Source organism: Mesoplodon mirus (assembly GCF_964341445.2).
Source record: "Mesoplodon mirus genome assembly, chromosome: 9".
NCBI classification, from domain to species: Eukaryota; Metazoa; Chordata; class Mammalia; order Artiodactyla; family Ziphiidae; genus Mesoplodon; species Mesoplodon mirus.
In genome coordinates, this window is record NC_138985.1 from 82,371,136 (window position 1) to 82,394,142 (window position 23,007).

At 38.6% G+C, this 23,007-nt stretch overlaps 2 protein-coding genes across 4 annotated transcripts in view; one reads left to right on the forward strand and one right to left on the reverse strand.

Annotated features, from left to right (window-relative positions):
- Positions 1 to 15,461, forward strand: part of CAV1 (caveolin 1) — a 33,643-nt gene extending 18,182 nt beyond the window's left edge. For both annotated transcript variants that reach the window (XM_082631608.1, XM_082631607.1), the window contains exon 3: positions 13,238 to 15,461. In XM_082631608.1, coding sequence (XP_082487734.1) covers positions 13,238 to 13,579 — 342 coding nt within the window. In that variant the 3' untranslated portion in view covers positions 13,580 to 15,461. The remainder of the gene's footprint in view (positions 1 to 13,237) is intronic.
- Positions 1 to 23,007, reverse strand: part of TFEC (transcription factor EC) — a 662,156-nt gene that overhangs the window by 546,049 nt on the left and 93,100 nt on the right. The gene's annotated exons all lie outside the window — the stretch shown is intronic.

Genomic DNA, 23,007 nt, shown 5'->3' on the forward strand with positions numbered 1-23,007 from the left:
TAAGTGTGGGCTGTGCGGTAGGCTGGATGAAAAAAATGGTCTGGTCTAAATTCAAGAGGTTAGTGATTTGGGGAGGGGCAAGAAAGTGACTTCCTCTATTACCCTAAAAGTAAGCTTGAGCAGCCAGACGCCATGTCTATTTTATTTGCACTGTCCCCTTTTCAGTGACAACCGTAGCCAGCTCATAGACCCTATCCTGGCTCTGTTTGCTTGGTTCATTTATTCCATCCTCAAAAAGTAGGTATTTCATAACTACTGAATGAAGGAATGAATGAATTCACAAGGCCATAGTACTGTAAACCAAAAGTGCCTGCAATAAATATGCATGCATTCTAGGCTATAAATGTTTCTAAAGTTCAGGTACAGTCTCATCAAATTGTATTCTGATTTTCTAGAGCACCAGTTTGCAACCAGGGATAATTTTTTGCTCCCCCTCCCAGGGGACACTTGGCAATGTCTGGAGACATTTTTAGTTGTCACAATTTAGGAGGTGCTACAGGCATCTGGTGGGTAGAAGACAGAGATGTTGAGAATCACCCTACAGTTCCCAGGACAGCACCCTCACCCTAACAACAAGGAATTATCTAGCCCAAAATGCCAACAGTGCCCAGATGGAGTAACCCTGTGGTAGAGCTTGGGAGCTGTGTCTTGGGAGCCACATAATGGGCTGTGATTATCCTTGCTTAGACCTTACAAGGACCCTAGTGTAAATCCTTTTCCTCACTAGCCAAGCAATGTTCAAACCTACAGAGATTTATTTCATTAATTTTCCATTTGTTTAATAAACAGACTTAAAGCACTGGAGGGAAAAATATTCAAGCAGTGAGGTAAGACGAAAACTATTAGTAACACTAGTTTGACTTAAGTGAATGGTAGGAAACAACCTCTGCCATCAGGAAGTGAGTTGTAGAAACTGAAAAAAAGTTAAGAGTGTTTAAAAAGCTCTGGTTCAAACAAATGTCTATGTGAACCAATGGGTAGCTTGAAAACAGTGAAGACATTTCCGTCTCTTATGTCTTTGATAGAATGGAAAGAGCTTTTATTTTCTTTAGTGCAGTGATCATTCATATTTTTCCCATGACATGCCCAGAAGTTTAAAGAATAACAAACTCCCAAGTGTAAACACAGAATTTTGTGAGAAAGTGAGCCCTCTGGATGAATCCTTATCACTGTATGTTTGGATAAAATAAGACTTCCATGCATTAAACAATACAGGACTTTCTATTTGAGAAGTAAGCTTCCAACACTTTGAAGGGCTGCAGTTATTTCTCCTCAAGGATGACAAACATAAGCGCCCCCAAGGTATGGCTCCTCCCTGTTCAAGTTCAATGCTCTAGTCTCAGTGCTCCTATCACTGGCCCTTGCTTGGCCTGTTTTTACAATGTGCACTGTTCCATGTCATTTGTTTGGTAACACTCAACATCAACAACTGCCACCAAATCAATACCAGAAGGCTGAAGATTTTAAAAAAAGGAATCAAAAGATATGTAGCCTGCTTTGTACCAAGCCACCTGAAACTAGGTGCTTTTTGTAATAATGAAAATGTGAGGCCACGTGGACAGGAGAGATAGTTCCAGATTCCTGAAGAAGGCTCACGGCCAATTGGTCTCAGGTACACCAAATGTGGTTTTAGGTTCATGACTGGGATACCCAGAAGAAAGAGTGCACAGCATACTCAAGGAGGTATGAAAATGCTCTGGAACCCCCAAATCATCTCATCATCAAGCAATTTCAAAAGGATGTATATTCGTTTCCAAGGGATGCCTTAAAAAGTATCACAAACTAGGTGGCTTAAAGCAATAGATATTTACAGTCTCATGGTTCTGGAGTCTGGATGTCCAAAATCAAAACGTCAGCAGGGCCATGCTCCCTCTGAAACCTGAAGGGGAATCCATCCTTGTCTCTCCCTAGCTTCTGGTTTTCTGGCAATCTTTGGCATTCCTTGGCTTACAGCTGCATAACTCAAATCAATCATATGGCCTTCTCCTTGCATCTTCACATTGCCATCTACTTATAAGGATGCCAGCCATCTCAGATGGGGAGCCCCCTTCTACACCAGGGTGACCTCATCCTAATTATATCTACAAGACCCTGTCTCCAAATAAGGTCATATTCTGAGGTACTGGGGATTAGGACTTCATTGTATCTTTTTGAGAGGAACACAATTTTGAGAGGAACACAGTTTACATAACAGGATGTAAACTAGGAGTGTATATTTTTGTTATCAGAGCAGGGAAATTTAACTTAAATTTTCAAAGTGTAATACAAACCCAAGGATCATTTATTCTCCCTCCTAAGAAGAGCAAAAGATGGAGAAACCTGGTGGTTGCCTTCAGGTGAAAGGCAAAAGGAAAGGAAGAATAAGGCAAAAAGGAATTAATCTAAAGCAAAGAGAGTCTTGTCTGCTTGGTGTTGCTGCCACTTTCAGACACATCCAGTCAGTCAGCTGGAGCATCTTCTCCCCCGGGGCATGTATGCCTCATGTTTACAATAAACTCCAGAAGGCTAACGCACATGCAAGAGATGAGCTAATCCTTCTTATTTGCTTAATGGCAGAATGCAAAATAAGCACCCATCTGCACCAAGTGATTTCGGGAATGCCAAGAGGTTCTCCTGTTCCAAGATAGCTCCTCCATCCTCCCAACACTGCTACTGAAATCCCTGACACTTCCCCACTTCTCCTGGTTTGGGTGCCTGGGCCAGAAGCTCCTGATGTAGTATTGACCATTGCCCCTGGCACTGTCCCAAATATTTTGCATAAATTAAGTCATTTAATACACAATAATCTTATGAAGTATGTACCATTATACCCACAATTTACAGATAAGAAACTAAGGCACAGGGAGTTTTAGTAGCTTAGCAAAGCTGAGATTCAAAGCAGCCCTCATGCTATCAATCAGGGTACCATATTGCCTTTCAACAGTAGAGAGCAACACAGCAACTAACTTAATATCATGCCCACTCAGATCTGAGTGTTAGGTTTTTCAGATCCTCTCACCTAGCAGAGAGCTAAGACAGCCTAAGACAGTTTTTTTTTTTTTCTCAAAGTGTCTTACCTATAACCACTTGCATCAAAATGAGGGAGGAGGTACAGACACCAGGACCCTACTCTCAGACACAACCGATTCAGAATCTCAGTGCCCAGAAATCTGCATTTTAACAAAGAAATGAGTGGACTAATGTTTGAGAACCACTGGCCCTACAGGAATGGAATAGGGAAAGGTACAATGTTATGGTAAACCAGAAAAAGCCACAGAGAGGTGACAAGGCAATGGGGACCCTCGTAACCAATGGTCAATGACTCACGGGGTCCTGACCAGAGAAGAGCTTGGTTGCTGGAGAGTGAGGGTAATGCTGAGCATGGAGGTTTGACAGCAGAAGGAGGCCAGCTACATCCTCTGGCTTGGATTCACATGCCCTGTCCTGGTAGAAATGGTTATGCTGAGTCAGGGCAGCATTTTCTGTTAGTTTGGATGGGAAGCATGGTTGCAGGCAAGGGAGAGCAACCAGAGCATGTGGATTCAGAAATTCCTACGTGACTCTGATTGAGTAGGGCTTCATAAACAGAATAAGGACTGGTGTGGGGTTAAAGAGAGTTGTGTGATGGAGGATCCAAGAGACCTAAGTCCTGCGTTTGGTTCAGTCACTGATTACAACCTCCCTGAGACTCAGGTTCCTGGTCTGTAAAATGGGGGAAATAACACCTGCTTTGAAGGTCCTCACATACAGGATGTGATGAACCAATTGAGGCATATAGTACTCTATAATGTATGTCACTGCTTTTCCAAAACCTCTGTACAACTCTCCTGCCTCAGAATATATCTGCCACACTCATGCCCTAAGTCCATTAATGACACAATAAAGGACAGTTGGAGATGATGCTCTGCCTTGCTCTGTGCATCCCCCTATAACCCCTGACAGGAAAAAGAACATAGTCACCTAAATTCATTCTAAAGTACAAATTACAATGTAGGCCTCCTGCACTGGGGAAACACACACACACACACACACACACACACACACACACAGAGGAAAACATGAGGAAAAGTGGAGACTAGAGACACCAAAGAACAAATTCACTCTCCTCACTCTATCTCTTCCCCACTGGTGTGCTCTACTGATCCCCCGAAGAGCTGGGCTGCTACTTCTGCTTCTACCCCTGCTTCCCCTCCTCAACATACTCCAGTGCGTGCCCCCTGCTTTGGGGCCAGGTCTACACAATTGTAGTTATTCAGATCATTGAGGCAAAACCCAACCAAGCAAAAACATGCTTTAATCAATATTTTCTAAATCATTCTTCCTTAAAGCTAAAGACTTCTGAGTTTGAATGGCCCCCTCCTCTGTAGGTTTTCCATGCTGTTCAAGTAATTTAAATGATAACCAACCCTACACTTCATTTTGATCAGGTCGTGGTATTATAGAGCTATGGTGAAAAGAACATCTCTTTTAATAAAATGGGATACCAAAAATATCAATAAATAAAAGTGCACTTGTGAAATCGGAAAAGAATTCATAGTAGTTAATATGATAGTTAATGTATGCCTACATTCTTTCAATGGACATTTATAGCTCCTTTAAAATACTATACATATTGAAGGAATATTTGCTAATTAATGTGTGCATAGTACTACTAGGAATTGTGGAGGATACCAAGATGGGTACAACAGATACAGACCTGCCCTAGGTCCTGGTTTGGTCCATTCATTTATTAGTTAAGTGACCTTTCCTTATTCTTGTTATGAAGGTAACCTAGAACTTCACAAGTTTGTGAAGAGAAGCAGATGAGTGAAATAGGACACCATATGTATAAAATATCATTATTCTGTGGTCTCTGTAATGTCTGAGAAGCAACAACAGGGAGGTCAATCCAAAGAGAGACACTCAAGGGTCCCAGCTAGAGGCCCAGGCCAGGGACTGCAGGTCCCCTCTGCACCCCTCTTTCTACACCCAGCCCTCTTCTGTCACTCAGAGGTAGGTATATACCCACCTTTCTGTCCTCTTCCAGCTTGAAACCCTGGTTAGTAATGCAGCCCTCTCCCTTCAGGCAATCCTGTGCTCTCCCACAAGGTGAAGTTGCCTAGCACCTGCCAGCCCAAAGCAGCCCAAGAACACTTCAATGTTCCCACCCCAGGTTTACATTTTTCCTAGGACTGTGTGTGGATCCTCTGGAAATCCAAGCAATCACGAGCATTAAGGATACAGTCCAGGCCTCCTCTTTTCAGTCTGGGCTGCAAGAACACTGCAGCTTTTTTCCTGCAGTGGTGCTAGTTCAGCCCAGTAAACAAATGGGTATTTTGCCCTTGCCCCTGAGAAAACACATAGGCATTAGAGCAAAGTTCCTGTGTTCTGGTAACATTTAATTGTGTTAGTTCTCAGCCCTCTCTACACCCACACACTCATGGACAACATTTATTCCACTGATTTCAAAGGCTGTTCAACATGTTGGAAATATGTGAGAGAACACTGAGGGGAGTTTGAAATTAGTCTCAACCCTCCTTCTGTATGTGTGGGTTTGGTTCATGTGTTAGGATTTTAGAAGTACATATTTGATTTTTAAAACATGCATTTGTTTATACTGGGTTTAGAGTCATGAAAAATAAATCAGGATTTCTATTGCCAGTTTTTGTGTTTTTCATAATAAATAGTAGTCATTCATCCTTGTCCAATAATAAATATTTATAGGTTTAAATTAGGAAAAGCTTTTCAAGAGAATTTCCATTCATTCATTATCCATCAACTTCCAGATGCCAGCCAGCACGTGAGGAGTTTCCAGAAAGAAGCAGGAAGCAGACTAGGGCTTCCAGGCATGGAGGGGAAAGAGTATCAGCAAAAAAAAGAAGTTGTCACTAAATCCAAATGGATGTGTCAATCGCTAGTTCAGTCTTTTTCATAAGATTCCCCAGGCCCCAACCCAGAGAGTGTGATCTGAGTCTGAAATGGGCTTGAGCATCTGCATTTTAACAAGCATCCTCCCTCCAGTTGATTCTTTTGCAACCCCTGTGCTGGTGCATTCAAGACATTATATTCAGAAGTCAAGATTCAGTGATGCGTCTTCTAGGTGGAGCTGGCTCTTAGTCTTTGGTGCATATCTGGGTAGAAAGCCAAGCACTTTATGGATATGCGCTGATAACACTATCAATTGCCTAAAACTTTTCTAATATTCAGTTTGATATGAATTGTAGAAAGTTGAAAATGCTGCATTTCCTTCTCATATATTTCTAGACTTTGCTCCAGGACCAAATTCCAGGATATTTATGTACATTCATTATATACATTTTTCTATAAGCTTAAAAATTAAATTATCTAACAGAAAAAGAGCAATGTAATAGAAAATAAAATATGATCATCAAAATAAAGATGGTTTGTTTTAGTCATCTCTAGCTGCATAACCAATGACCCCCAAATTTAGTAGCTTAGAACAACAAATATTTACCATCTAACAGTGTGTCAGAAATCCAAGTGTGACTTAGCTGAGTAGTTCTGGTTCAGGGCCTCTCACAGGCTGCAGTCCAGGTGTCAGGGCTGGAGTCATCTCAAAGCCCGACTAGGAGAAGACCCATTTCCAAGCTCACTCGCATGGCCAATGGTAGGATTCAGTTCCTCCCAGGCTGCTGGATTGAGGACTCAGTTTTTCAGTGGCTGTTGGCTAGAGTTCTCCTTCAGTTAACTTCCACACAGACCTCTCCATAGGGCCGCTTACAACATGGCAGCTGGCTTCCAGCAGAGCAAGCAAGCAAGAGAGCAAGAAAGGAAGCAAGATGATGCCATGGTCTTTTGTAACCTAATCTTGAAAGTGACCACCCCATCACTTTTGCCACATTTTACTATTTAGAAGCAAATCAAAGCATGAATTACACATGCTTTTTTTTTTACACATTACACATGTTACACAAAGCATGAATACCAAGAAGTGGGGGAGGGGGGATCACTGGGAGTCATCTTAGATGCTATCACAGAATACATGAATTTGCTTTTTCATAGTCAATTTATCATCCTACTTACACTTTGCTAAAACTAAATGTTAATGTAAAACAAACTCTTCTGATACAGGTTAAGGAGTACATTCTGGGGGTAGAGTCTAGTAGTGTTGAAAAGATATTTTGAGGTTATTAATTGAAGCCAGGTTTCTAGATGAGGAGCTGTACACCTACTATGCCAACCAACAGGAAAGAGTGTTAGTTACTATATCACTTAAGAATGCTCTCTGCTATAGGTAATAGAAAATCTGAAGAGCTGTGGCTTAAAAATAAGAGCATAAGGAGAAGTCTAGAGGCAGACAGCTACTGGCATTGTTTCAGTAGTTTGGTAATAGCAAAAGCAGCATCTTCTATTCTCTTAGTCTTTTAATTATACATGTCACCTCATGGTCACAAGATGACTTCTCTACACTAAGGCAACACATCATTTTCTAAGTAGGATGAAAGGGGCAAAGGGCCACACCATATGCCTCTGTTTCTTTTCATAAGGAAGATAAAGCTTTCCTGGAAGTCTTGCCCAGCAGACTTCTACTTAGATCTCATTGGCCAGAATTGGGTCACATGTCTGCTCTAAACTGACCACTCACCAAGGAGACTAAGATTACCCTGGCAAGTCTAAACCAACTATAACTTAACTCTGAGATAAAAGAATTACTTCCAAGACCTGAATAAACGAAGATTCACTTGGCAGAGAAGTGGGACTGTGGATTTAGAGCAGGCAACACACGTCTTCTGTAAACATCTTGTTTGTTATTATTTATGTGCTCCATATATCCAATACAATCACAATTTTGTGATTTTTTCACAATTTTCACAAAAGTCTAAAAAGATATTTTCCCACAGAAACAGAAAAGGCAAGCATCATTGCTTATTAAATCTCAAATATACTTAAAGTTTCCTTCTTGAAAATTCCTTATTCATAAATAAAATGTCCAAATTTTGAGACAAAAAATGACCCCATGGTTTTTTAATCCTGTGTACATATAAAATGTTTTTTAAATATTTCCATTGCATACATTTAACAAGATGAAATATTCTGAGACTTACTGTATTAGCCAGCTATTATTAAAACACAATGAGACAGATTGCTTTTCTTGAACATCTGCTGATAGATTTTTGTTAACTTATGTTTCCAAAATTATAGCATCATAAGTCAATGTTGCACAAAAGTATTTAATGTCATTTATAAAAATCTAGTTATATAAACTGTTGACTCCTTATAAAGCATCTATTAAGACACAGAAATATCACTGAAGCATATTTATGCCTTTGATCTTGCGGTCTGCATAATGATTCGGGCCAGAGGCGCAACTTGTTCCATAGACTACAGAACAGAAAATCAGTTCTTGGAGAAGCTGCTCAGCCTCATCTGAGGCATCCCATTCTAAGAAACTAAATGGCACCTGCATGTCTTGGTTTTTGTGTTTGTTTAAAAGCAAATCTCTAACTGCTGTTCTGCTCCAAATCTAGGTGAGTAGATAAAGTTCTGCTCTGAGCAAGACCTGCCCTCCTATAGAGGGATAAGAGGAGTATGTCCCTGAGGGAATGGGACGCCAGAGTGACAGCTTTGATAAAGGATAAATCAAACCGATGATGCATGTGAACGATGAGTACACTGGGGATTGTCAGAAACAGGCATCGTCATTCATTCAATGATGTTCAAATTCACATACAAGCCTAGCTGCTTTTTACATTGACCACGGAATGTAGCATCCAGGTGATTGAGGGTGTGTGGTGACAGCAGACAGCTGTGGAAGAGCCTAGGAGAGTTTCTAAGTCTGAATTCCAATCCTGTGCCTGCCATTAAGTGGGAAAGTATTCTTGATCCAGTCATCTGACAGCTTTGCCCATCGATTTCTCTATCTCAGATGGGACTCCTTTTCTTTAAGGATCCCTTCAGCTTTAAATACCTATGAATCTGCTAAAGCAACTATGCTTTGATTGATGGAATTGTGAACTACCTTTAGATGGAATGACTGATTACTAACAGAACTTTGTTGGGTTCAGTGCATTATGAATACATATCAAAATGCACAATGAGGATATTTTTCAAAATATTCCCTCCAGTTTTCTTCACCCTAGATAAATGTACAGAAATGTCTGTATTAGTGTTGAGAAAAGGACATTTCTCCTAACCTCACACAGAGATACATTTCAAGTCTATGTCTTAGAAGACAGTGAGAGACTTACAGGAGACCTAGAGATACGAATGGGGTAGGCAGAGAAAGGACCTGGGGAGAGAGATGTAAGTTCCTAGGGAAATTGTGTGAAGGGCAGGGCTGGACCTAGGCCTGGGAATCAGGAAGTTACAGTTCTAATTTCAGCCTTTCCACTGATTCACTTGGGACCTTGAGAATGTCTGGCCCATTTAAATCGTGCCTCAGTTTCCTTATCTGCCAATTAGAGAGAGTCCTTGGCTAGGTGCCCAGAATTGTGAGAACATAATGTTCAGGGCCATGGAAATTCAATCAGTACCAAAAATGCAAAACATCCTAGTTACTAGATGTCCTAACTTAAAATGGAAACATTAACAAGAGTAATTCCTTCAATAATCAAAATGTGAATGTTTTAGAAAGCATATCTATATGGCTGAAACTTAAGCAAATAAGGCTACTGGAAGAGCTTATAGTCCTAGGGATACATAAGCAAAAAAAGGTCAAACTTGGAGTAGAACAAGTTCCAGTTTTGCCACTTATCATCCTTGTGACCTTGGGTAATTTCTTAACCTCCCACAGTAGCCCCATATGTAAAATGAGAATAAGAGCACGCATCTCAGAGGGTTGTGGTAAAGATGATTACAGATGGAAGTTAGTTCTTTTGAAGCATTGATGAGGTTTGAATTCACAGCCACCATATACTTTGCAGCTGATAGTTTCTCTTATTGCAATTATAAAGCTTAGTCACCCAGAGCAAGTAATTTTTTAATGCCGTTTATTAAGCATTTACTGTATTGCAATGCTCTATCCCCATGCTAAGCACTTTGCATAAATTTTCTCATGTTCTCCTCACAAAAAACCTATTACTATTACTGCTGCAGAAATGGAGGTGGAGAGAAATTAAACATTATTTCTGGCTTCATTGTGTTTCCTTAACCTGCCTTATTTTTTTTCTCAGCTGCATCTAATTGGCTCTACTTTTAATATTATTTTAAGCCACTTAAAGTTTTTAAGACTAAATCCGCAATTAACTGAATATATTTATATAACATGTTAGTTTTGTCATGTTGCTGTCCACCCCTGGAGACCTGCTCTAAATTTACTTGGATATTTGAGGATAAATAAATCATGCTCACTGCAGTTTCTGGAAAGCACTAAAAAAGCACTAAACTTGCTTTGAAATAAAGCAAGTTAAAATAAAGCTTAAGAATTTCCAAAATGTTCATCGAAAAAAGCATTTATATTTATGTTTAGAAAAATTAACTTATCATTGAGAAATCTTACACACATGCATATGTTCATAGATCTTCACTAAGGACCAATTGTGTATAATATGTGTATGACCTCATCATAACACGGTCCTCAGAGACCACACTGTGGGAATTCTTACAGTTACCAGAGGGTTAAATTCAGTAAACTCTTTTTTGTTAATGTTCCTTTTAATTATGAAATACTATAATTGTCTTAGAGAAAATTTGAAAAATATTTTTTTAAGCAATGTGGTATTGAAGAAAGAGTCGGTATCTTTCAAACCAGATTAGAAATTCAAATCCACCTCTTATTCACCTGGACAACTTATTAAACCTTACATTTTTCTATGAAATGGGAATAATAAATTACAGAGTTGCTGTAAGTTAAATGAGAACAGTGTTTGATCATGATAGCCGATCAACAAATGTTAGTAACTATCCATTCCCTTGGAAAAGAATCTCTAGGCAGACATGCTTAAATTCTGTTCTGTAAAGAGATAGGAACCCTCTGTTCCCATAAAGTGCTTACCAGCCTTCTTTGGTAATAGACTATTTTCTAATAAAAAGCAATGGACCCTTTTCTACTGTACACTCAAAATGTATGCACCCACCAGGGCATTCATGGACCAACACTGCCCATTCCTTTGACTCAGATTAAGAACACCTGCTCTAGTGCATTCATTCTGACTTCACCAAATCCTCTTACAAAATAAGGTCATCTTTAAAAAATAAAATTCTTTGGGTACCTTTCAGTTGAATGAAGGAAAACAGCAGGGCTTTATTTTTAATAGCTCTAGGAAAATGCATTATCTGAGCAAAACGCCATAGTAGACAAGTAAACTGCACAGAAACTTCATTAAAGGACTGATCTGACTTGCCGCATAATTTAGAACAGCCTTTGAAAACACACAAGTAAATGTTTACTTCTGAGTCTAGATCTAAATGAAGAAAGAAAACATTAGAACAACAATAAATTTACTTCATTTAGATAATTGTGGACATACCATTTTTATATATTACATATTCTTAGGACATTGGACAACAGATCAAGAAACAGCATGTTCTAGAAAATAAACCTTAACTATTGGTAAGTATTATGTACTTTTTACGAAAGAGGTTTTATTGTGTTGAATCAAAAGTGGCTCCTTGGCACTGAGAGGCTCCATGGAATCACCCAAGTCCTAATTCCCTAATCCTGAGATTAGCTGGATTGCTGCTAGCAGTCATCAACTTGTTTGGATTTCAAACTACATTAGATCCCTTCATATAGCTGCCACCACCAAGCAGTTAAGCTGGCTCTGTCCTATTCTTTTGGTGGTAATTTTTTTACCCTATGCTTAAGTTTAGTCTATATAATCCTTCCAGAGGGATAAAAGCTCCTGGGAATTAATTGCTAAAGTGAACACGTACTGTGGGAGAGAATGCTATTTGGGAAAGGGGCCAAGTTTGCATTCTGTCCCCACCATTGCTTTGTGTTTGACTTTAGCAAGTCACCTTCACCTCTCTAAACCTAAGTATCTTCTTTTGTAAAACGACAACCTACCTTCCCAGATTGGTTTGAAACCCCAGATCACATGCAGACAATGCATGTAGAAGCACTTGGTAACTGTTAAGTGCTATGTGACTGCAAACTCATTTGATTACTTCCTAGTGGCCACCAAAAGGGACTAGTACAGGTGTGGACCACTGATGTTTGCATCTGTCCTTATTCAAAACCTTACTGTTAGCTCAATTCAAAAATTAAGTTCTCTCTTAACATTTTCTTAACTGCCTTCCTAATTTTCTTCTTGCTTTTAATGTCACCTCTGCTCTCTCTAGCAGGAAAACCTGAAGCTCAAAGCTCAAAGCTCATCTTAGGCTTTTCTCTCTCCCTATCCTTGGAGTAATTAAGTCCTGTGGATTCTTCCTTTAACATCCTGAAATTCATTATTTATTCTTTTCTTTTTTCTTTTTCATGGCCTATTCCAGTTTTGGCCCTACCATCTCAAACTTGGGATACAGCAAGAATCTCTCTGCCTTGAGTCTCTTCCTTTATTCTGGGGCTGGACACTGATATCAAATTCATGTTGATAAATGACTGCACTGAATGTGGCTACATACCTCTGCTCCAACATCTTCAATAGACCCCCACTGTATATAAAATAAAATTGAATCTGGCCTCAACCCATCTTTCCAGCCGTGGCCACACAGGTCTATCTGCCTGTGACTGACACTCACTGTATCATCCTTCCTTGTTCCTGGGGCCTTGCTCACTGCATTTTCAAGATCCCTTCTTCCTTCCTTTCCAAATCATACCCCATTTTCCAATCCCTGCTCAAGTCCCACCACCCCATGAAGACTTCTTGAATCCTCAGAGCTCACAATGATCTAATTTCCTGAAGATATTCTACCAGTTGAGTGTTTGAAGAGTTGATAATCAGTTATGAACTAACTACCCCTTAACATTGTGTGTGTAGTTGTCTTGGAGTCAGTTAACTTAGGTCATGTCATTTACATTTTATTGAGTGCCATGTATACTTATCCATGTTGCTGGGTTTTACTTGAAGGCAGGAATTTTATCATATCCTTTTAGTTTCCCTCAGAGCAGCAGTTTTCAACCTTTCACACAGCAAAGAAGCACCTGGAGGACGTGTTAGAAAATCTCCTTGATGCCACTCCTAGGGATTTTTGTGGGGCCCAAATCTCTGAATTTCCTACAAATTCCAAGCGAGGCTTATGCTGCTGGGTGCCTTTTAGCACCTTACACAGAACCTGTACTTAAAAGCTAATATATATTTATGCATACTCAGAAATGGGTTTTTTTTTCTTTTTTCCTTCTATTTCATGCTCATGTTCTGTCACTTCTTCCTTTTAGATTGATTTTGAAGATGTGATTGCAGAACCAGAAGGGACACACAGTTTCGATGGCATCTGGAAGGCCAGCTTCACCACCTTCACTGTGACGAAGTACTGGTTTTACCGTTTGCTGTCTGCCCTCTTTGGCATCCCAATGGCACTCATCTGGGGCATTTACTTTGCCATTCTCTCTTTTCTGCACATCTGGGCAGTTGTACCGTGCATTAAGAGTTTCTTGATTGAGATTCAGTGCATCAGCCGTGTCTATTCCATCTACGTCCACACCTTCTGTGACCCGCTATTTGAGTCTATTGGCAAAATATTCAGCAATATCCACATCAACACGCAGAAAGAAATTTAAATGACATTTCAAGGATAGAAGTATATCCAATTCTTTTTGTCCCTTTTAATTTTCTTGGTGCCAATTTCAAGTTTCAAGTTGTTAGCAACAATATATGAATGAATTTTCTTGGTTCAGAGCAAAGAAATCACTCAGTTTTCATAACTATTATTTGTCTCTTCTGAGCTATGTCTTCTATTTTTGGGGTGGTATGAATTTTTAAAACTCATTTAAAATATTTTCCTTACATTTGGATCATTGTTTTATTGGCTGAGATATGAACCTATTGTTGAAAGATAATTTGAGAGAAATATGAAGAACTGAGGAGGAAAAAAAAAGAGAACTAACAACCTCAACTGCCTATTCTAAAATGTTGATCATTTTATGGTAAGGGAAGAATTCCAGGCTACTGCCATTGAGTGAACAGGTATATGGGCAGTTTTCAACCAACTCTTCCCTCTGAACTGTTAGTGAATTGCTGCCATTCACTTTAATGATCCAGTGGAATATAGTGATCTTTATCAAGTTAGAAAATATAATCTGCACATGATCCGACTAATGCCTTACTCTCCTGAAATTTTAACCTGTGATACTTTCTATGCCTGAATATTTGTTATATAGATGGTGACACCTAAGTGCCTTCCTGTTCTTCAGGTTTTCCTTTTCAAATAGTGTCCACCTCATCAACTTTCATTAGGTCAGCAGCCTCCCTGAAGACCAAAATTAGAAAAATCCATTACCTAGTTCTTCACACTTGTTTCTGACTCTGAGATACAGAATCAGATGAAGTTCATGTCTGCAATTGATGACACAACATCTTTACCCATATCGAGTATGGTCCACATCAGCCCCATTAAATGAATTAAGGTGGATAAATGGGGCCAAGCCCTCTCTGGGCTGGCAGGAGTAGAAGCCAACTTTCCCTGTCTCTCACCAGCTGAATGAGGTCAGCATGTCTATTCAGCTTCATTTATTTTCAAGAATAATCAGGCTTTCCTGACTCCAAACTAATCCATCACTGGGGTGGTTTAGTGGCTGAACATTGTGTTCCCTTTTCAGCTGATCAGTGGGCCTCCGGGGAAGGGCTCATAAAATGGAGGCCATTGTGTGAGACTGTCAGAGTTGTTGCAAATGTGACCCCTTCAAAGTAAAGCACTTGCAACTGTCTGTAATGCTGTGACACATGGCCCCTCCCCCTGCCAGGAGCTTTGGACCTAATCCAAGCATCACTTTGCTCAGAGAGAAGATGGGGGTGGGGGGGCAGTAATAAAAGATTGAGGTAATTTTGCTGGAATAAATTCAAATTCTTCTGAACTCAAACTGAGGAATTTTACCTGTAAACCTGAGTCATACAGAAAGCTGCCTGGTACATCGAAAAGCTTTTTATTCCTCCTGCTCATATTAAGATTCTTCCAAGGGGGACTTTATTTTTAACCTTCAGTTATGCTTTTATTTTTATTTCCATACACCTGTTGGAATTCTGCTTATTTTTTGTTTTTTTGTTTGTTTGTTTTTTGGCCTCTTCCAGTTTTCCTGACACTTTAATTGCCAACCTGTTACCTACTTAGGTTTTTTGCATTTAAAACAGACACTGGCATGGACATAGTTTTACTTTTAAACTGTGTACATAACTGAAAATGTACTATACTGAATAATTTTTAAGTGCAAAGATATTTTTATCTTTATATGAGGAAAATCACTTGGGAAATTTCTTTGTGATTCAATCTGTAAACTGTGTATCCCAAGACGTGTCTGTTCTATATAGATGCTTAGTCCCTTGTACAAATCAAGTGCTGGTCCAAAAGATTGCTGAAATTTTATATGCTTACTGATATTTTACACTTTTTTATCCTGCATGTCCTGTAAAGTTATAAGTCTGCACAATAAAAATGTTTAACAGTCAGCTTTATTATTTTTCCTCAAAACAGGTCTGTATGTGTTGATTTCTGTGGTGTGTGTGTGTGTGTGTGTGTGTGTGTGTGTGTGTAATAAGCATATTCATGGTGTGTGTACACATTTGTAGTATGTTTTTGGGGGGGTGGTTTTCCACTTTTCAAGACCACATTTTCCACATTTAGTTGGGCTCTTCTAAGACCATCAACATTCATGAGTTACTTCAGGTGAAAGTTATAATTAATAAGAAATATTTGTTTAGCAGTTTACTCAATTTTTTTTTTTATGTCACCTAATTTGAGCTCCCAACAACTTTATGTGATAGATATTAACTTTCTCCACTGATAAATGATACATTCAGGGAGGGGGCTTTGCTTTGAATTTTTGCCATTTCTTAACTGGAATTTTTTAAGACGCACATTTCAGAAATTATTTTGGCCTTGGCTAAGTTTACATTAAGAGCTTCTGTATTAGTCAGGGTGCTCCACAGAAACAGAACCAATAGGAAATATATATATGAAATATACATATATGAATATATTAGGAAACTACATATAGAGAAAGAGAGAGAGAGATTAAGGAGTAAGAAAGTGGTCCATACAAGTTAAGGAAGCTAAAAAGTCTCAAGGTCTGCAGGGTAAGTCAACAAGCTGGAGACCCAGGAGAACTGATGGTGTAGTTCTAGTCCAAAAGCTGGCAGGCTGAGACCCAGGAAAAGCTGATGTTTCACTTTGAGTTCAAAGGCAGGACAAAACCAATGTTCCAGTACAAAAGAAGTCAGGCAGTAGGAATTCTCTCTTCCTCAGGAAAGGATCAGTCTTTTTGTTCTATTCAGTCCTTCAACTGATTGGATGAGGCCCACCCACATTAGAGAGGGCAATCTGCTTTACTCAGTCTACCAATTTATTTTTTTAATGTTTTTATTTCCTTATTAGTCAGCCATTTTATACACATCAGTGTATACATGTCAATCCCAATCTCCCAATTCATCACACCACAACCCCCACCTCTTGCCGCTTTCCCCTCTTGGTGTCCATATGTTTTTTCTCTACTTCTGTGTCTCAATTTCTGCTCGGCAAACCAGTTCATCTGTACCATTTTCTAGGTTCCACATATATGCGTTAATATACGATATTTGTTTTTCTCTTTCTGACTTACTTCACTCTGTATGACAGTCTCTAGATCCATTCACATATCTACAAATGAACCAATTTAGTTATCTGAGTCCTCTCCCTCATTTTCTTGATGATTCTGGCTAATGGTTTATCAATTTTGTTTATCTTCTCAAATAACCAGCTTTTAGTTTTATTGATCTTTGCTATTGTTTTCTTTGTTTCTATTTCATTTGTTTCTGCTCTGATCTTTATGATTTCTTTCCTTCTGCTAACTTTGGGTTTTGTTTGTTCTTCTTTCTCTAGTTCCTTTAGGTGTAACGTTAGATTGTTTTTTGAGAATTTTCTTGTTTCTTGAGGTAGGCTTGTATAGCTATAAACTTCCCTCTTAAAACTGCTTTTGCTGCATCCCATAGGTTTTGGATTGTCGTGTTTTCATTGTCATTTGTCTCTAAGTATTTTTTGATTTCCTCTTTGATTTCTTCAGTGATCTCTTGGTTATTTAGTAACGTATGGTTTAGCCTCCATGTGTTTGTGTTTTTTACATTCTTTTCCCTGTAATTCATTTCTAATCTCATAGTGTTGTGGTCAGAAAAGATGCTTGATATGATTTCAATTTTCTTAAATTTACTGAGGCTTGATTTGTGACCCAAGATGTGATCTATCCTGGAGAATGTTCCGTGCTCACTTGAGAAGAAAATGTAATCTGCTGTTTTTGGATGGAATGCCCTATAAATATCAATTAAATCTATCTGGTCTATTGTGTCATTTAAAGCTTGTGTTTCCTTATTAATTTTCTGTTTGGATGATCTGTCCATTTGTGTAATTGTGTTAAAGTCCCCCACTATTATTGTTTTACTGTCGATTTCCTCTTTAAAGCTGTTAGCAGTTGCCTTATGTATTGAGGTGCTCCTATGTTGGATGCATATATATTTATCATTGTTATATCTTCGTCTTGGATTGATCCCTTGATCATTATGTAGTGTCCTTCCTTGTCTCTTGTAACATTATTTTAAAGTCTATTTTACCTGATATGAGTATTGCTACTCCAGCTTTCTTTTGATTTCCATTTGCATGGAATATCTTTTTCCATCCCCTCCCTTTCAGTCTGTATGTGTCCCTAGGTCTGAAGTGGGTCTCTTGTAGACAGCATATATAAGGGTCTTGTTTTTGTATCCATTCAGCGGGCCTGTGTCTTTTGGTTGGAGCATTTAATCCATTCATGTTTAAGGTAATTATCGATATGTATGTTCCTATGACCATTTTCTTAATTGTTTTGGGTGTGTTTTTGTAGGTCATTTTCTTCTCTTGTGTTTCCCACTTAGAGAAGTTCCTTTAGCATTTGTTGTAGAGCTGGTTTGGTGGTGCTGAATTCTCTTAGCTTTTGCTTGTCTGTAAAGCTTTTGATTTATCCGTTGAATCTGAATGAGATCCTTGCTGGGTAGAATAATCTTGGTTGTAGGTTCTTCCCTTTCACCACTTTAAGTATATCATGCCACTCCCTTCTGGCTTGTAGAGTTTCTGCTGAGAAATCAGCTGTTAGCCGTATGGGAGTTCCCTTGTAGGTTACTTGTCATTTTTCCCTTGCTGCTTTCAATAATTTTCCTTCATCTTTAATTTTTGCCAAGTTGATTACTATGTGTCTCAGCGTGTTTCTCCTTGGGTTTATCCTGTATGGGACTCTCTGTGCTTCCTGGACTTGGGTGGCTATTTCCTTTCCCGTGTTAGGGAAGTTTTCGACTATAATCTCTTCAAATATTTTCTCGGGTCCTTTCTCTCTCTCTTCTCCTTCTGGGGCCCCTATAATGCGAATATTGTTGCATTTAATGTCTTCCCAGAGGTTTCTAAGGCTGTCTTCATTTTTTTTCATTCTTTTTTCTTTATTCTGTTCCACAGCAGTGAATTCCACCATTATGTCTTCCAGGTCACTTACCCGTTCTTCTGCCTCAGTTATTCTGCTATTGATTCCTTCTAGTGTAGTTTTCATTTTAGTTATTGTATTGTTCATCTCTATTTGTTTGTTCTTTAATTCTTCTGGATCTTTGTTAAACGTTTCTTGCATCTTATCGATCTTTGCCTCCATTCTTTTTCCGAGGTCCTGGATCATCTTCACTATCATTATTCTGAATTCTTTTTCTGGAAGATTGCCTATCTCCATTTCATTTAGTTGTTTTTCTGGGGTTTTATCTTGTTCCTTCGTCTGGTACATAGCCCTCTGCCTTTCCATCTTGTCTTTCTGTGAATGTGGTTTTTGTTCCACAGGCTGCAGGATTGTAGTTCTTCTTGCTTCTGCTGTCTGCCCTCCCAGTCTACCAGTTTAAATGTTAATCTCATCCGAGAACATCCTCATAGCAACACCCAGAATAATGTTTGACCAAATATCTGGGTACTCCAGTCAAGCTGACACATAAAATTAACCATCACAGCTTCCAAAAAAAATTTTTGCAAAGGGATCTTCTCCTAATTTCTCTCCCCCTGAAACTCCTTTCATGTTGTTAACAGAGTCCCTCCCTTTGCTGGGCTCTCAAGCAAGCACTGAGGCTGATTATTTAGTAACCCAGGCTGGCATTTGTGTTTACCCAGTAAATCCATTTCTAGTATGCAGTGTGGAGACATGCTTTTGACTGTGGCAGCATGTCAGATCTTGGCCAAAGTTAGGCCAAAGTTATTCAAGAAGAATCAGTGTAGTGACTTTAAAGAAAAGCTTTTGTACAGCAAAGGAAACCATTGACAAAACAAAAAGACAGCACACTGAATGGGAGAAAATATTTGCAAATGATATGACTGATAAGGGGTTAATATCCAAAATATATAAACAGCTCATACAACTCAACATCAAAAAAATAAACAGCTTGATTGAAAAATGGGCAGAAGATCTGAACAGACATTTTTCCAAAGAGGAAATGCAGATGCCAACAGGCACATGAAAAGGTGCTCGACATCACCAATCATTAGCATTAGGAAATGCAAATCAAAACCATAATGAGATATCACATCACATTTGTCAGAATGGCTATCATCAAAAAGAACACAACTAACAAATGTTGGAGAGGATATGGAGAAAAGGGAACCCTCCTACACTGTTGGTAGGAATGTAAATTGGTACAACCACTGTAGAAAACAGTATGGAGCTTTCTCAAAAAACTAAAAATAGAGCTACCATATGATCCAGCAATTCCACTCCTGGGTATATATCCAAAAAAACCCAAAACACTAACTCGAAAAGAAACACAAATCCCAATCTTCATAGCAGCATTATTTCCAATTACCAAGATATGGAAGCAACCTAAATGTCCACCAAAAGATAAATGGATAAAGAAGATGTGGTATATACATACAATGAAATATTAGTCAGCCATATTGACATGTACACATTGCTCTACTTAAAATATACAGACAACCAACAAGGACCTACTGTATGGCACAGGGAACTCTGCTCAATATTCTGTAACAACTTAAATGGTAAAATAATTTGAAAAAGAATAGATACTTGTCTATGTATAACTGAATCACTTTGCTGTACACCTGAAACTAACACATTGTTAGTCAACTATATTCCAATATAAAATAAAAATTTTCTAAATAAATAAATTCACCGCTGTGTCCAAAAAAAAAGAATGAAATAATGCCATTTGCAGCAACATGGATGGGCCTAGAGATTATCATACTAAGTGAAGTCAGACAGAGAAAGATAAATATCATATCATATCACTTATATGTCATTGAGCAATTTTTTCTTAGGATGGTTTCTCTTTTATCATTAACTCATAGGATTCTGTCAGTTCCACCTCCAGTGCTTTTAAACTCTTGCCTCATCTCCCCTGTCACTACCTCCATGTAAGCAACCATCATTTAAATCCTGAACTATCCTAGCTAGTTTTTCTGTTTCCACTCTTGCCCCCTAATCTAACTCACTTGGTCATTTTGCTATACAGCAACACAAACTGTCATATATATGTACAAACACACACAGCTTAAAACTCTCCAGTAGCTTCTTATTGTATTCATTATAAAATCTAATCCCTTTACCAAGGCCCACAGAGTCTTACATGACCCAGACCCTACCTGTCTCTTTCATCTTAGCTCATACCACCACCACCTTACTACCTGTCCTCCAGACACACTGATCTTTCATTCCCAAGAACATTTTAAGTCCCATCTGGTCACAGGACTTTGCACAGCTGTTCAATCAGACTGGACTGCTCTTATACCTTCCTCTCTACTTTGCTACCTCCTTCTCATCCTTTAAGTCTCAGCCTCAATATCACTCCTCAGAGAGGTCTTCCATGTCTTCCCTATCTGAAGCAAGTCCTCCCTTGTTAGTCTCTATCTTAGCCTCTTGCCTATTTCCTTCACTGCGCATAATATTGAGAAATTATTTTATTTGTTGGTTTATAATTTTTTCTCTTTACCTCCCTTAGGATACAAACTCCATGAAGCAGAGATTTTTACCATAATAGACATTCAATTAGTATTTGTTAGATGGATAGAGTGCTGGATGGATGGATGGAGACTATGAAGCCAAGAAGCGCCAAGTTTCTGCTTTACTGCTAATAGTGTCATGAAGAAGGTCACCTAACCCGTTGTGAAATAAATTATAGCATTATCAACAACATACTTGCCATTTGTTTTTCTTCCCTAACTTCATTCTTTTCTCCATGATTTTGTTCCACCATTGAAACTTTCTCTATTGTACCCATTTGAACACTCTGATATGTTAAAACATGAGTTTCCCCTATGAAAATTTTAGCAAGGACTACCATGGATATTTGATATATACATTTTTCCTTACTTGAATAATGGCAAACACATGTTGATACAGTTATTAAGGAAAAAGATGATTTTCCAGCAGCTGTTGACTTCATCAACTCCACTATGTGATGAGTCACTCAAACTTCTACAGAGCTAGAAAGTCACAAGTAAGGAAGAGGAATTTTATTATTGTAATGAGAGAGGAGTGGGAAGAGTTAGATAGGGGAAATGAATAAAATCAACTGGAGTGACAGATTTGATGCTATAGAAAGTTGAGTAATTTATACGTCAAAGGGAAAAAACTATAATCTACCTAGTACTTTAACAGAACAAGTGAAAAACATGTGGAAACTGGCATAAAGGGTGAGGTACTTGCAGCAGGAAGAAGGCAGCCATTAAAAAAAGGTAACAGCTGCCAGTCGGAGCCACTCTATGAATGGGCAACAAAGAAACCTACTCCTCTACTTCATTTGTATTAATATCATGCTAACTGTTAATGAGATAATAACTATCCCAGGCATTAGTCAAAGTCCTTTTTGAGAGGATATTTTTTAAGCTCTTCATCACATTGCACGAACTCTTGGAAAAGGTGAGATTTAGTTACCCGCCAACTCTAAAACAAATTGCTGTCAACTGTATAACACAAGTAAGCGCTCTGTGAAATACACAGCACAATGTTCACATTGATGGATATAATTTGGCTTGACACTGACTCTGCATTTTCACTGTGATTTTGTCCTTTTTTCATTGCCTTTCCTATTCCCCTCAAAATAAAAATAGGTTTCATTTATTGAGCACATACCTTAGGAGAAGCAGTATGCTAAGCATTTTACAAATACTTCTAACAACAACCCTATAGCTTATGTGACCTTATCTAAGTCAACTGGATGCCACTGCTCTGTTTTCGAGATCAGAAAACAGAAGCTCAGAGGGGTTAAATAGATTACTCAAGGTTTCCCAGAAAGTTTAACACCCATGACTATTAGCTCCAAAGCTCTTCTTTATGGAGAAACTCACTATGTTCTTGGGAGAAATTGCGAAAGTGAAGTACTATTTGGCAGTATTAAAATAGCATTTTGTGTCATCAAGGGGAAAAAAGACAGTAAATGGTTAAAAGCCATGCAGATAATATATTCCCTAGTCCAAGGTTCCGTTCACATAGTTGTTCGTTTTCTTCCTTTGGCAGGAAGCAACTATTTGGTACAGTAGAAAATAGAAAAACAAGCAAGACAAAGATGGGTAGGACAAAGGCCTTTGTCTTCAAGGAAGCTCAGTGAAGCACCAATGAAGGCGACTCTTAGAATTAATATTTTGTTATTTTTCTCTGAGAAAATAGCTTTTTTGTAAAATAAAAATTACTGACAATAAATTTTATGGTTTAGTATAGTGGCCTTAAAACTGTGGAATATAGAACTATAGAAGTCAGAAGTACTGATAGCTCCCCTAAGAGAAAAGAGGTGGGCTAGGGGTAGAGATGAGAGGAACAGTATCTACCACTTTCCCTCAAACAAACAATGTCCATTTTAATTTCTTTTCATATTTATTTTCAGCATAATATTTTATTTGATTAAATAGTTCCATCACTAAGAAAATTTGAAAACCACTGCCTTGATGAAATAAATACATCTTTTACAGCAACTTAGATCTTAAATGAAAGGTTAGTGCTTGCTTTTGTGATTATCACTCAAATAT